General features: G+C 41.9%; 2 protein-coding genes across 2 annotated transcripts in view; one reads left to right on the top strand and one right to left on the bottom strand.

The window, feature by feature from the left end:
- AAMDC (adipogenesis associated Mth938 domain containing) overlaps nt 1-10,300 on the bottom strand; it is a 40,247-nt gene extending 29,947 nt beyond the window's left edge. Inside the window, exon 1 of the mRNA XM_032427252.1 lies at nt 10,207-10,300. The gene's annotated coding sequence lies outside the window, so the exon portion shown is untranslated. The remainder of the gene's footprint in view (nt 1-10,206) is intronic.
- A 241-nt stretch (nt 10,301-10,541) lies between these two features.
- Nucleotides 10,542-16,304, top strand: part of RSF1 (remodeling and spacing factor 1) — a 165,817-nt gene continuing 160,054 nt past the window's right edge. The window contains exon 1 of the mRNA XM_032427334.1: nt 10,542-10,945. Coding sequence (XP_032283225.1) covers nt 10,759-10,945 — 187 coding nt within the window. The 5' untranslated portion in view covers nt 10,542-10,758. The remainder of the gene's footprint in view (nt 10,946-16,304) is intronic.

Here is a 16,304-nt window from a genome sequence, read left to right as displayed (position 1 = left end):
CTTTAAACAAAAAGACATGCAAAGAAACAAAAAATATGAACCATACTCATCAACTGAAACCGTATCTGAGTGTTCCCATATGTTTGCTTTAGCAAAGATTTCAAAGAAATTATTATAAATATATTCAGGGAACTAAAGAAACCATATATAAAGAATTAAACAAAATTACGATGACAATAACTTACTCAACACAGAATTGCAATAAAGAGGAAGACTTTTCAAAAAAAGAATCATAGAAATTCTAGTATTTATAAGTAAAATAACTAAAAGGTTAATTGTAATAGTCAAGGTTCTACAGAGAAACAGAACCAGTAGATCATGCATATTATGAGATTTATTTCAAGGAAGTGTCTCATGTACTTGTGGGGAGCGGCCAGCCCAAAATATCTAGGCAGGTTGGCAGGCTGCTAACTCTTGGGCAGAAGTTGTCATTGTAGTAACAATGTATTAGTTCTTCTTCCTGAAGGAAACCTCAGTTTTGCTTTTAAGGTCTTTCAACTGATTGGTTGAGACGTACCAAGAATATCGAGGACAATCTCCTTTATTTAAAAGTCAACTGATTGTAGATGTTAACATCTACAAAACACCATCAAGTAACACTTAGATTAGCATTTGATTGAATAACTGGGTACTGTAGCCTAGCTAAATTGACATTTAAAACTAACCATCACAGTCCACCCCTTGTCAATTTGGCACCTATATATATGTCCTTAAACCATATTTAATCTCCAAATAAACATATTAGTAAAGTGATACTTCTGCCTAACATTAATAACTACTAATCCATTTTTGCAGCTTCAAATACTGAATATCCATTTTAAAAATACATAGCAAAGTACATAAACACATTGTTTTAGGTGCTATGGGAGGAAGATACAAATTTATAAAACATGATTCCTGTTCTTAGGAACGAATATTACCCTAGAGGAGAGAAGACATATACAAATAACTATAATTTTTTAAGGTAATTTTTTTTAATATGAAGTAACTTTTAAAAAGTGGTGTAAGGGAAGTATAATGAGTTGTTAATGAGTGTTGAGAAAGACTTCTGTGTTAGTCTTCTAAAGCTTCCATAACAAAATATGGCAGACTGAGTGGCTTAAAAAACAGAAATTGATTTTCTCACAGTCTGGAGGCTGGAAGTCCAAGATCAAGGTGCCAGCAGGATGTCTGGTGAGACCTCTCTTCCTGCTTGCAGATGGATTCCTCCTTGCTTTTTTTCTTTTTCTTTTTCTTTGTCCCCACATGGTCTTTTCTCTGTGCATTAGCACTCTTGGTGTCTTTCTTGGTCTTTTGGGGAGGGGGTGGGGGGGTTCAAATTCCTAATTCAATCTTTTTACTAGTTATAATTCCATTCAGATTTTCTTGAGTTTCAATAGTTTCTGTTCTGGGAATTTGTTCACTTCCTTTAGATTATCTGATTTGTAGGCATACAGTTATTTATAATGTTCCTTTATAATCCTTTTTAAAATTACTATGGATAGTGATGTCCCTTGTTCATTTCAGATTTTAGTTACTTGACTTTTCTATTTTCATCTTGGCCAGACTAGCTAAAGATGTGTGAATTTTGTGGTTATTTTCAAAGAATCAATTTTTGGATTTGTTGCTTTTCTCTATTTTTCTATTCTCTATTTCATTAATATCTATACTTATCTTTATTATTTCCTTCCTTCTATTAATTTTGTGTTTAGTCTGCTTTTTTCCAGTTTTTTAAAACAAGACTTTATTTATTTATTTGAGAGAGAGAGAGAGATAGCAAAAGAGAGAGCATGAGCAGGGGGGAGAGGGAGAAGCGGGCTCCCTGCTCAATGTGGGGCTCAATCACAGGACCCTGAGATTATGACCTGAGCTGAAGGCAGATGCTTAACCGACTGAGCCACCCAGGCGCACCACTTTTTTTGTTTTTTAAAGATGGAAAGTTAGGCTTTTTAAATACAAGTCATCTTTTTTAATACAAGTATTTACATACAGCTGCATATTTCTCTTTAAGGAGTGCTTTAGGTGCATCCCCTAAGTTTTGATATTTTATGTTTTCATTTTTATCTATCTAAAAGTATTTTCTAATTTTCCTTGAGATTTCTTCTTTGAACCATTGATTATTTCAGTGTCTGTCACTTAATATCTGCATATAAATGAGTTTTCCAAATTTTCTTGTTTTTGATTCTGGTCTAACTCCATGTTTGGAAAACATATTTGGCATAATTTCAACACTTTTAAATTTGTTGAGACTTCTTTTTTATGCCTTAGCACATGGTTTACCTTGGAGAATTTTCCATGTGCATTTGAGAAAAATGTGTATTCACTATGTTTGTGCAGTGTCCATAGGTGTGTTAGGTCTAACTATTCTTTTTTTTTTTTAAGATTTTATTATTTATTTGACAGAGAGAGACCCAGCAAGAGAGGGAACACAAGCAGGGGGAGTGGGAGAGGGAGAAGCAGGCTTCCCGTGGAGCAGGGAGCCTAATGCGGGGCTCAATCCCAGGACCCAGGGACCATGACCTGAGCTGAAGGCAGACACTTAACCAACTGAGTCACCCAGGCGCCCCTAGGTCTAGCTATTTTATAGTATTTTCAAGCCTATTTTTTTGTTGACATTCTTCCTAGTTTTCCTAGATGACCATTATTGAAAGTGGAGTATTGAAGTCTCCAAGCAGTATTGTTGAATTCTCTATTTCTCCTTTCAATTCTGTCAGTTTTTTCTTCATGTATATTAGGGCTCTTGAGGCATTGACTCCTTGTGTGTATGGTTTTTTTTTAAAGATTTTATTTATTCATTTGAGAGAGAGAGATAGTGAGAGAGAGCACAAGCGGGGAGGAGAGGGAGAAGCAGGCTCCCCATGTGGGGCTCGATCCCAGGACCCTGACGTCATGACCGGAGCCAAGCTGAAGGCAACCACTTAACCGACTGAGCCACCCAGGCACCCCCTCCTTGTGGTTTTGATAAACCTTTAGCTTTAGGAATGAAGCACTGACCTTTGTATCTCTAGCTGTAGGAGCGAAGCACTGACCTAGGCTAATGCATTGAGTACATCAATTACTTTCACTTTCTACACTGGTCACACTGACTGAATGGTTGGATATGTGAGCTGAGATGTGCCAATCAGTGTCAGTTTGGGGACTTTTGGGGGGAAATTCTGAGATACTGAGGCTGGGATGAATAGAATATAGAAGGGTACCTTAAAACTGCCAGTACCAAAAGGGAAATCAGTCTGAAAATTCAGCCCACGCAGAGGAAGGCAACACAGACATACTAAGAGTGTTACCACCTGAACAGACCATACCTCAAGCATGAGCTACCACCGGTCTTTTCAATTATTTAAGGTAATAAATTTCCTTTATTGTTTAAGCCTATTTGTCTTTTACTTGCAACTTAAAGATTTTGACACAACTTATCTTAATGATTCACCAGATATCCAAATGTCATCTTTTTTTAAAAAAGGTTTTATTTATTTATTTGAGAGAGAGAGAGAGAGCGCATGAGAGAGCGAGTACGAGGGGAGGGTATGGGAAGGGCAGAAGGAGAGGGAGAAGCAGGCCCCCCCCCCCCCAAGCAGGGAGCCCGACGCAGGGCTGGATCCCAGGACTCCAGGATCATGAACTGAGCCAAAGGCAGATGCTTAACTGACTGAGTCACCCAGGCGCCCCCCAAATGTCATCTTAATAGTATTGAAGAAATACTTTTGCAATCTAGTTCTGCTCAGCACTAGGAGAACTGATGGGTCACACATACCATAAAATTTTACTGAATGAAAAATATACAATAACTACTGTAGTCATGCTTAGATTTCATCTAGGAGTATGGAGTTAAAACAGAAATTTTACCCAATAATATCTGTTTCCTTCGTCATAATTAAGTGATAAAGATCTGATTTGTTCATTCATCCAGACATTCATTCATTCATTTTCCTCCACATGTAAAGCTAAGGGAATGTGTTTCAAACTTTGTCTAAACCACAGCAACAAATACATTTTATATTATAACACACACACCTGCAAACATACATATTTCGTATCTATTTCCTGCAATATACTTATCATACTTATCCTTATTTTATGTGATACACTATTTTCTGTTCTTTTTTTTTAGCACCCCCCTTTTTTCAGTACTGTTCTATTTTTACTTTTTCATTTTTAATATAATTTTGGTCTTGATCCACCAAATTGATTTTAAAACCAACTAATGGGTCATGACCCATAGTTTAAAAAACATTACTGTAGGCTAAGGCTATATTCAAAATAAATAATGAGGGAAGCATGTGCACTGGCTACATCGAAATGGGAGTGGGATGCTGGAATAGGGTCTGCTGTTTGTGTATTGAATGTTCAGTTGCTGGGAGTTGTTAGAAAGTAAGTTGGGTAGCCAGTGTGCCAGGGATTACTTAGGAGGCTCGCTCACTCAGGGCAGGGGTTCTTCTGCAATTAGCATGTAAGTACAGTATCTTAATATCTTAACAGCCAGTATAACCTTTCTAGTCCACATTAGTGAATATTAGTATTTGCTGCACAAGATCCCAAACTGCATAATGTGATCCCTGCCCTCAATTATCTAATAGTAAAGTTAAAACAGGTAGACACATAGCAACAATATGAGGTATAATACATTTTAATATCAGTGGTTTCCTACATAAATTTTTTTTAGTAAAAATCTTTATTCCACCAGAGAAATTAGTCTCAGCCATTCTTTTAAGAGAAAAGAATAGACTAATGTATAAATCTTTAAAAAAAGATGGTAAGACACTTCTAAAAGTGCTTTCTTCAATGAGTAGAACTCTGCAGCAACACAGAATTTGATTATCCTTAGGAAAAGAAAAAGGCTGGTTTAAATCTTGTTTATATTATAACTTGTCTTTCTTTCTGTACATTTTCTTATTAAACTATCTTGAAGGACACAGATTCCTATTTCTGTTCACACTTAATAGCTTTTTCTCTACATCTAACATATATACACACACATCTACATGTATTAACTCTTTAAAAAGTGAACTCTAGGGGCGCCTGGGTGGCTCAGTTGGCTGAGTGTCTTGACTTTGGATTTCTGCTCAGGTCAAGATCTGAGGGTCCTGAGATGGAGCTCCAAGTTGCTGGGCTTCCTGCTCAGCAGGGAGTCTGCTTCTCTCCTTTTCTCTCTCCCTCTGCCCCTCCCCCTGTGCGCACATGTGCTCTTTCTCTCTCAAATAATAAATCTGAAAAAAAAGTGAACTTTAAACAAACCAATGTAAATTTACTCATGACTGGTAATTCCCCAAATTGGCTCCACAACTAAATCCAATTCACCTCAATATACATTTACCAGGCTTACAGTGTCTGTTAAAAAATATGTGTAACAAATGCAAAGATAGTATCTTGTGGAGACAGAAATATGTATTAGTTATTCTGTTGTAAGGCAGAATTATCAATGCAATTTGGGATAATTGAGGGATAAGCCATTAAATTTTAAAATCGAAGCACAGTTACATTCTGCTAATTGCACAGATATTGTTTAGAATTTAAGGAGTTTTGATAAATGGGGGCACATGGGTGGCTCAGGCAGTTAAGAGTCTGCCTTCAGCTCAGGTGGTGATCCCAGGGTCCTGTGATAGAGCCCCATAGCAGGCTCCCTGCTTAGCAGGGAGCCTGCTTCTCCCTCTCCCTCTGCCTGCCCCTCCCCCTGCTTGTTCTCTCTCTCTCTCTCTCTCTCTCTCTAATAAACAAATCTTAAAAAAAAAAAGGCTTTTGACAAATGTATAAACTTGCCAATCAAGATACAGAAAGTATCCAGAAAGTTGCCTTGTGTAACTTTCTAGTCACTCTTTCAAAGCTCAAATGAAACCACTAATTTGACTTCTATTCCCCTAGATTAGACCATCATACTGCTGGAATTGTATAGTACCTATTTTTTGTGTCTGTCTTCTTTCACTCAACAGGCTTTGAGATTCACTCACGTTGTAGTATCAAGTGTATATTAGTATGAATAGTAGTCTGTTGCAAGAATCAATCACAATTTATTCATCCATTCTTCTGTTGATGAACATTTGTGTTGTTTTAGACTTTTTGGTATTTTGAATAAACTAGCCATTAATTTTGAATGAACAAGTTTTCCTTTTTCCCTAATAGGATGTGAAATATGAACCATCTTAAGAAATCTCTTATTCATAAACAAAGTTAGACTGAGTGTAGATAATTTAATGCTTGCTTGAAGGCAACTTCATGGCAGTAGCAATAAATTAATTACAGATTTTTTTAAAGGCTACTCTATCTTTATATTCTAGTCTGATGTATATAACTCAGTCACTTAACTGCATCAACTGGGATTAGACTCTCATAACCCACAACTTCTCTGGGTCCAGAAAGGCAAAAAGAGATGGTGTTATTATAAGTGTGTGTTTCTTTTCTTTTCAAGAACAGACTTAGTGAAGGTATGATCTAAATCTTTTATTTATTTGTTTGTTTGTTTGACAGAGACACATCAAGAGAGGGAGCACAAGCAGGTGGAGGGGCAGAGGGAGAAGCAGGCTTCCTGCTGAGCAGGGAGCCCAATGTGGGGCTCGATCCCAGGATCCTGGGATCACGACCTGTGCCGAAGGCAGACTCTTAACGACTGAGCCACCCAGGCGCTCTGAAGGTATGATCTAAATCTTGTAGTAAAACATTTCTTATCTTTTGGGTGGATATAACTTTCTGATACCCAAGAACTTTGTTCCCATGCCAATCTGGATTAGAAAAGGGAGAAACTCTAACCTTATTTATCAGTCTCTCTTTGAATAATAGTGTGAGGATTGAGAAAAGAAAAGTATAGTATAAGGCTTTCTTTTAGTATATTATTTTACAACCCATGGAAGAGTAGGAGGTGAGGAACTCGAATAGCTGAAAGTGAAGACCTAGAAAGGAAGGGCACCTGGGTGGCTCAGTTGGTTAAGGGACTGCCTTCGGCTCAGGTCATGATCCCGGGGTCCTGGGATCGAGTCCTGCATCGGGCTTCCCCTGCTGTACGGGGAGCCTGCTTCTCCCTCTCCGCTGCTCCCCCTGCTGGTACTCTCTCTCTCTCTGTCAAATAAATAAATAAAATCTTAAAAAAACAAAACAAAACAAAAAACCTAGAAGGGAAGGGCTGGAGGTAAGGGTTACAAAATGATGTAATTAAAACTTCATTACATTGGAAGTTCTTTCTATCAAAGTTCCTTCACAAGTTCTTTTCTCTGCTTCACAAAGATGTAATTTTATTTAATGTTGTGTATCTGCCCTTTATTTAAGGTCAATTAAATAATGACCTTATTAAGTTTTTTTGTATCTTTCTGCAAAACTGTTGTTAAGAGTGTGTTCTAGGTCAGATTTTTCTTAAACTGGGGTCTTCAGGTTCCCAGGTCTAGAGCTACGTACTTGGCAGTTTGAGAGTTCTACTGATGTTTTAATTTAGACTTGTGTTTAAGCAGTGTTGCTTAAAACAGTATTTTACTACACGTTAAATGAAAACTTCTCTTTTGCTATGATAACTCACAACCACAGACATTTTCCCAGAGTAAGACTATACTTTCTTTTTTGTTTTTTTACTTTTTTTGTTGTGGGAAAATATATATAAAATAAAATTTACTTTTTCTTCAAAGATTTTATTTATTTGTGAGAGAGAAAGAGACAGAGAGAGCACAAGCAGGGGGGAGCGGCAGGCAGAGGAAGAAGCAGGCTCCCTGCTGAGCAAGGAGCCAGATGCGGAACTCGATCCCAGGACCCCAGGATCACGACCTGAGCTGAAGGCAGACGCTTAACCGACTGAGCCATCCAGGCATCCCTAAAATTTACTCTTTTAACCATTTTTAAGTGTATAGTTCAGTGGCATGAAGTACATTCACATTGTTCTGTTGACTTTAATTTCTCATAGTAGTATTTCTTAAAGTGGAATTTTCAAGAGTATTTAAGAAATTTAAAAAAAAACACCTTTTTTTTCCTTTAAAAAGAGTTTGTGGGGTGCCTGTGTGGCTCAGTCAGTTAAGTGCCTGCCTTTGGCTCAGGTCATGATCTCTGGGTCCTGGGATTGAGTCCCTTGTCTGGCTCCCTGCTCAGCAGGGAATCTGCTTCTCCCTCTCCTTCTGCCACTCCCCCTGCTTGTGCTCTCTCTCTCTGTCAAATATATAAAATCTTTAAAAAAAAATAAAAAGAGTTTGTATATTACTCAGGATTAGGAATCAGTATTCTAGGTTGTAAATCCCACTTACAATATAGATCTTTTTCTCTCTTTTTTTTTTCATTTCTATTTTGAGAGAGAGAGAGAGAAAGCACGCACGCCTGAGCGGGGAGGCGCAGAGGGAGAAGGAGCAAGAGAATCTTAAGCAGGCTTCAGGCTCAGTGCTGTGCCCAAAGTGGGGCTCGATTCCAATGACCCTGAAATCAAGAGTTGGAGGCTTAACCGACTGAGCCACCCAGGCACCCCTAGTTGTTTTTCTCTTTTGATAAAAATGAATATTTTTTCTTTAGCTAGTGAGAATGATATAGACCAGTGTTTTTTTTCCTAGAAATACAGAACAAAATTCAATAATTGTAAGCATTTTCTCTGTTCCCAATATAATTATTTGCCTATACTGTATATTTTATCTTCTTTTAACCATAAATTTTCTTTTCTTTTTTTTTTTTTTTAAGATTTTATTCATTTATTTGACAGAGAGACACAGCGAGAGAGGGAACACACGCAGGGGAGTGGGAGAGGGAGAAGTAGGCTTCCCGCTGAGCAGGGAGCCCAATGCGGGGCTCCATCCCAGGATCCCTGGGATCATGACCTGAGCCCACAGCCGACACTTAACAACTAAGCCACCCAGGTGCCCCGTAGCCATAAATTTTCTGATTTTACATGGTTTATATATTTCAAATTCTTTTTAAGTAGGTGCTATGTAAGTTTTAACATTGTTTAAAAGATTTTATTTATTTGACAGAGAGAGGGAGAGAAAGAGAGAGAGAGCACAAGTAGGGGGAGGAGCAGAGGGAAGCAGACTCCCCTTAAGCAGGGAGCCAGGTGAGGGGGCTCGATTCCAGGACCCCGAGATCATGACCCGAGCGGAAGGCAGGCACTTAACCAACTGAAACACCAAGGTGCCCCTTAACATTTTTTTACTTTTTTTTTCTCTTAAGTAGGCTTCAAGCCCAGCATGGAGCGCAACGCCAGGCTTGAACTCAGGACCCTGAGATCAAGACTTGAGCTGGTATCGAGTCGGATGCTTAACTGACTGAACCACCCAGGCACCCCGGTACTATGTAAGTTTAAAATGCATGCTGAAAATTCTAGCTCAAAGTAGTAGACTATATAAATTATACGTGAATTCAATCTAAATTTTAGAAATTCCTTTATTCAGTAATAGCAACTAACGTTTTAAAAATAGTTACAATGAATGTGCCTGGACATTGTGCTAATCAATTTACTGTGAATAGCTAGTAAAACCCTATGATGTAAGTACTGTTATCACCCCCACTTCACAGAGGTTCAAAGAAATGAAGACTCTTCTGCAATGACCTGAAGCACTTTTGTTAGGACCCAAGTATGGCTGACTTACAAAGCTCAGGCTTCTAACCATAATGCACCTTGCATCCCAAGTTGCACATTCTACTTTGCATGATTGATGGTTTTCTGAGATTCTTTGTGGGAGAATGCTCACTGCTGCCCCCAACGAAGCCAAACCCTGTTTTCTAACAATTGTTTTACTCTTGCACCCAGTCGCTTATCCTGTCAGTCCTCTTAGTGGAGTCCTGGCCCACCCTCTGACCCTGGTCCCCCTATAAGTCTCGTCGCATCAGATCCTCGTGCCTCAAGAGTCCCTTCCCCTCACACCCTGGCAACCACAGCAGGGCCCTGTCCCCTCATACCTTGGTCTGCCTGAAGAGCTGGTCCTTTCAGACCGTGACCTCCTACCAGGGCCCCAACTCCTCAGACAGGTGATACTAGCAGAGCGGTTCCCTCGGGCTCTCGCCCCCCAGAGTCCTCAGACCCTGTTTTCCAGCACAGCTGAGATTCTTGTACCCCAGTAGACAGCAATACCCCTCAGTAAAGCTTCGCAAGCAATTCTCCTTACAAAGGTCCCATTCCAACCCCAAATTAAGGGCACCTCTCTACCTTTCCCCTTTCCAAACTTCTCCCAGAATCGTGTTTTTTTTCTATTCTCCCCTTTTTCTGCTTCTCATTCACTCTCCCCAACTCCCCCCACCATCTGATAGCCCGGTTTCAGTTCCTGAAGCCCCCCCAAAACTCACCCAACGTCCTCTCTTCAGGAGAGCTGCGATCCCAAACGGCTCCGCGCTTTACCTCTCACCTTGGTTCTTTATGGCCCTCTCTGCTGAGCGCTCCCCCCACTCGCCCCGCCCTGAAAGCGCCTTTCAGCCAGTCGTCGCCCGAAGCCCCGCCCCCTCCAAGCCTATTGGCCACCTCTCCTAAAAAGTCCCGCCTCTTCAGCTTCCAGTCCTCCTCCCTGCCCCGCTTCCCTTGTTTTCATTCCCCCTGTCACACGAGGCAGTGGCAGACCCAAGGTGGGAGGGGCGAAATAGAGGGAGGGAAGGGGGGGCGGAAAGAGGGCGGAAAGTGAAAGGCATAGAGCGCCTCTCTTTCCCCCGTCTGACTCGGTTCTCGACTGCTCCGAGCAGCCGTTGTATTGTGGGATCGCGGCGCCGTGCCTGAGACGCTCGGATTCACAGGGGAGCCCACTCACTAGCGCCTCCTGTTGTCCGCAAGGCTGCCCTGCCATTCCTCGGCCCCCAACTCCCTCCACTCCCCCCCCCATCGCCTCCTCCTCCATCCTCCAGTTCAAAATGGCGGCGGCGGCAGCAGCGGCGGCCGCGATGGCTCCTCCGGGCTGCCCGGGTTCGTGCCCCAACTTCGCCGTAGTCTGCTCCTTCTTGGAGCGCTACGGGCCGCTGCTCGACCTGCCTGAGTTGCCGTTTCCCGAGCTGGAGCGGGTGCTGCAGGCGCCGCCGCCGGACGTCGGCAGTGGAGAAGGTAAGCGAGGGGCCCGAACGCCCGGCGGGAAGCGGCCCTGGCACGCTCCTTCTCTCCGCTCTTCACGGACATCCCGGGCCTCTGCGGCTCTGTCCTTCCCCCGGGGCGCAGCTCCGCCCGGCTCGGCTTCTCCGCCCAGCCCCCAGGGTCTTGGGCAGTGGGGAGGCGGGGCAGAGACCCCCTAGGGCCACTGGGCCTGGCGCCGAGAGGAGGTGGGGGCGTCGCGGGCTAGGTGTGGGCTGGGGGCGTGGAGTGGTCATTGTGCTGGTCCGCGGCCCCTGGGACTGTTCCCCCGGCGGCAGGGGCCGGTCCTCCACCCCTTCTCCCCCTGGGTGGCGGGGGAAGGGGAGCGCAGGTTCCGGCCAGCTTTGCGCTTTTCTCCTCCTCCCCTCCCTTGCTCCCTCCCCTCCTCCCACCATCCTCCCCACCATCTCGGGGGAGGCTGGGCTCATCTTCTCGGGGCGCCCCTTTCTCTCCCTCCACCTGGGTGGGCGGGGGCCAGCGGACACTTCAGCTCTCCCTCCCTCTAGTGGGAACTCCCCCGAGAGAGTCGCTCGCGTTTCTCTTCCCTTCCCCTCGAGGGCTGATTTAACCCCCAAAACTCCTTTCTCAGAGTAGGGAGGTTTGCTCCTCCCCCATGGGAGGGGGTCCTCCTCCATTCTCGCTTTGGGGGTCGAAGTCGGTTCAGCTCCTCCACTTTGGAGGGTAGAGGGTTAATTTTTCCTCCCCCATAGTTTTCCTCCTCCCTCTCCCCACCTCCCCCCAAATAATAGAAAAGCATCTCCCCACTTTTCTAATCCCTTCCCCCTTCATCTTGGCAGCAGGGCTTAGGGGAAGAAGTCGCCCTCCCATTTGCAGGGTGGGGTGGGGTGGTTAGTATGTAGGCTGGAGGAGGGGCTCAGACGGAGGGGGAAACAGTTGAAGAAGGTGCTTGTTGCTCATGTTTCTCTCTCTGGTGCTGCTGGTCTATTATTGGTGTTCGCAAGTGGTGCTCCTTCCACATAAGGCCACCGCGCGGGGTGCAGGGCGCATGCTCTGCCCGGCCCCATTGAAACTTCCTGCTGCTGCTGCTGCTGCTGGTGGTTCTTTCGCTGGAGCATCTCAGCGCTGTGCCTGCTGCCTCCAGCCCTTACACTGAACGCGTGCACTCACCCTTATTTATTCCTGATCCATGCCTCTCCTTTCCTGGCATATTTCTTCCGTCAGAGGAGGGTTTTTTTCCCCCCCCCTGTGTTCTGAGCATTGCCTTTATCTGGGAACAGCCCTTGGCTGGAGAAGAGACGTTTTCCAAATAGATCTTTTTTTTTTTTTTTGGTCCGTATTAGGTTGCTAAAGTGGACTGGGTATTGTATAAGACAGATAGCTGTTTCCTTTCTAAGAAAACAAGGTTGCTCTTCAATTCTCCATGGAAGTGAAGGAGTTTGTTAACAGAATGCATTCACATTGCTAGGAAGGGTCCAGGTGTGAAGTTTTTCAAAATATTAGCTATAGGGAAAATGTTGTGGCTACCAAAGACTCAGATTAATGTAGCAGTTATGGTACAGGCCTAGATCTCTTCTTATCAATAGCCCAAATCTCTACCCTTAACAGACTGTGGCATATAATCGGGTAGGTTTTTAAAATTTTTATTTATTTATTTGAGAGAGAGCGTGAGAGCACACAAGGAGGAATGGTAGAGGGAGAGGGAGAAGCACGCTCCCAGCTGAGCAGGAAGCCTGACAAGGGGACTGGATCCCAGGACCTGGAATCATGACCTGAGCCAAAGGCAGACCCTTAACCGACTGAGCTAACCAGGTGCCCCTAAAAGGGTAGTTTTTAAATGTAGTATAAAATAGGGATGATAAGTTACATAATATAAAGACTTCCTGCAGAATTTCTTTAAAAGTTAAGCTTCCCAATATAGTTATTTTATTATCAAATTGCATTTACATTTAAGTTTTTGAGAAGTAGTCACTATGAAGTAGAATGCCTTAGTAACTTGCTTTCAGGATACTTTTGGAAGTGATAGTAGTATATGTATCTGAGAGAAATTTGGGAATTTGGGGAAAAGGATTGCTGGCAAATTGTTTTTGGAATTTTGCTTGGACCAAGTTGAAAGGCAGGCATAGACCTGTGATGGCATTGTATTCTGGGTGGTGTACAAGTTTTCTTGCCTTCCATTCCTTTTAAGTATTTTGGCCACCGCATTTGGCTTGTTATAGAAGAAAAAATATTAGGGTCAGTTTATAGTTCTTTGAACAATGGGCCACCAGCTAAGTGAAAAATGAGATATATTCTGTGCTGGGAGATTATACCAGTGGGCTTAGCCACTGTATTACCATTGATATAGTTGCATCTGTAATAATAGATCTTGTCATAATGTGACCTAAGAATAATCATTAATTAATGTTACACAGTTCAGGATACTTGGCAAATGAAAAGTCTGCAGGTAAAATGACATTACTGTGCAGGGAAAAGCTTTTCAGGCCTTTGATGATGGTTAACCTACTTGTAACAGTTGGATTAAACATTACTGGTCCAACTAACAAGATGTACTGAGTCTTTTTTGGAAAGGAGTTGTGTACTAGAAAGAGTTAAAAGACACTGGTTTTAGCACGGAACAGTAATATATAAGTTGCAGGGCAAATTATTTAATTTCTATAGACCTCGTCTCCTGAGTAAATAGAGATAATATCTGAGGATCAAATGAAATATTTCAAAAATCCTTTATAAACCAAGCACTTGCAGTGTTCTTATATTATAAATTTCATTAAAGATGTTTGTGAGCTATAAGATACACAAGTCCATTTGGAATTAAAATGTTAAATTTTTAGCATGTTGTGAGACTAGGGGTATGAGCAAAGGTATAATATTGAGCTATTATGCTCTTTGGGAAAAATCTTTGTTATAATCAGTTGAGTTTTGCTGTATGTAAACTTGTATTTTTAAAAGGCAGTTCTTGGGACGCCTGGGTGGCTCAGTCGGTTAAGCGGCTGCCTTCGGCTCAGGTCATGATCCCAGGGTCCTGGGATCGAGTCCCACATCGGGCTCCTTGCTCGGAGGGGAGCCTGCTTCTCCCTCTGCCTGCCTCTCCCCCTGCTTGTGTTCTGTCTCTCTGACAAATAAATAAATAAAAAAAAAAAAAAATCAAAAAAATAAAAGGCAGTTCTTAGTGTTGCTTAAAGAATCCTAGTTTATAAAACTTTTGGTTTTTCCTAGTGTGATTGTCCATTAAAAGGTGTTTTTGAAAGTATATTCTTCTGAGTTACCAGTTTAAAACATTTTACCTAGTCATTTTTTGTCATACGTATGTCATTATGGCATCCTTTGGAGGAGACTGTAATTCTCTATATGGTCATTGTTTAAGCACTTTATGATCATTTCCCTAAAAATTTGCTTATAAGTTTTTATTTGACATTGTGGTTTTAGCTTAGACTGCTTATTTGGTTTAAGTGTGAATGATATAATAACTAGCATTTATTGAGCATTTATTATGTACAGACATCATCTCATTCCTCGTAACTGTTCTTTGAGGTTGGTACTATTACTCTTATTTGGCAGGCATAGAAACTAAGGTTTAAGAAGTTGATTCAGCTTCCCAGTGCCCAAGATTATATAGTTATTAGTAGAGTCTGATTTTTTTTTTTAAGATTTATTTATTCATTTTAGAGGGGAGAGGGGAGAGAGTGCATGTGCTTGCTTGTGTGGGGAGGGGGAGGGAGAGAGAGAAGCTCAAGCCGACTTCCTGGTGAGCTTAGAGACTAACTCAGGTCCCCATCCCAGGACCCTGAAATCGTGACCTGAGCCGAAATCAAGAGTCAGATGCTTAACCAGCTGAGCCACCCAGCACCCCTAGAACATGATTTCTAATCTAGGTTTGTCTGAGTCCAAAGCCACAAAATTATATAATACCTTGCTAGGGGCCATGTTTCCTACACTACACTAACATACCCCAACGTATTGTCACCAGCCTGCAGTGGCGCTGTGTGGTTGTTTAAATATTCAAGGAACATATAGCAGTATTTGACGTCTCTTGGTTGCCAGGTAAACTTACTAGTTTCACATAGTTCCTGATTTGAACATTAGATCGTGCTACATTCCTTTGGATGATGTGTCTTTGTGAAGTTGGGTTTTTGAGGGTTGCTGTGACAAATGCAAATACTGCATGAAAATCAGTGAGAAATAGGAAATAAGAATAGCAGTGTCCAGTTTGATTCCAAGGTTTGAGAAGTTTTGCATTGCTTCACTGTAATATGCATTCTGTAAGTAAATGTGATTATTTAAGAATGAAGTAAAAACATTATTTTTTTTTCAGCTAAGGTAGATTAGTTTTTCAAATCTCTACTAACAACTTGATACGTGGAACTGTTAGTATTTCTTGGCCTAGTGCTGTTGTGAAAAAATTACTGAAATGCTGAGGGTGTTAGGAACTTAGAAAGCTTGGGAACTTGTGCTTTAGAGATTATCATTGGTTTTTGTTGCCGGAAAGAAAGGAGTACTATGTCCATTTTGACTTTATTTTGCAGGGAGGAAAACCAAGGTGCAGAGATTGATTTCAAGTGTATGTAGCTAACCATTGGTGCTATTGAGACCATTCTTTTCAGAGTCCACCTGTGTGCTGAAACTGTCAGGAAAAAAATTTAGATTTCTTGTTGCTATCAGTTAGAATAGGAAAAGGGTGTGCCAACTGAAGGTGCTTTTTTTTTTTTTTAAGATTTTATTTATTTATTTGTCAGAGAGAGAGAGAGAGAGAGAGAGAGAGAGCATGAGCAGGGGGAGGGGCAGAGGGAGAAGCAGCCTCCCCGCTGAGCAAGGAGCCTGACGTGGGACTTGATCCCAGGACTCTGGGATCCTATTGAGGATGGACTGAGCCACCCAGGCATCCCTGAAGGTGTTGTTTTGTTTGTTTGTTTTTAAGTAATCTCTACACCCAACATGGGGCGGGAACTTAAAACTCCAAGACTAAGAGTTGCATGCTCTACTGACTGAGCCAAGTGCCCCTGAAGGTGTTGTTTGAGCCCCATTCCCTCATGGTCAACTTTTGCCCTCCTAATTCTGTGCTCTGTATGGACTTCTCCAGCTTCCTTCTGACTAAAAGTGGATGATTGGGAGGTATGGATGCAAGTAAAAATGGACATTGACTTTGTGGGATTGCTAACATCCAGGGCTCCCAAGTGTCTTTGCTGTCCTTCAGAGGACATTCTTTTTCAAGAGGAAAATGCACTTTTTCATTCTTTAAAGGTAGTCTTTGTATAGGTATTGGTTGAAAGTTATTTATATCTATTAAGGTATGTGTGGATAATGTGTTGTGATTCCCCTAGTTGGTACTATGGTTGACTGAGTTATTTGTATGGTATTAAATAAGTTGAATCGTTCATTT

This window comes from Phoca vitulina, unplaced genomic scaffold, assembly GCF_004348235.1.
Source record: "Phoca vitulina isolate PV1807 unplaced genomic scaffold, GSC_HSeal_1.0 scaffold36, whole genome shotgun sequence".
Taxonomy (NCBI): Eukaryota; Metazoa; Chordata; class Mammalia; order Carnivora; family Phocidae; genus Phoca; species Phoca vitulina.
This window is presented reverse-complemented; position numbering and strand designations above follow the sequence as displayed.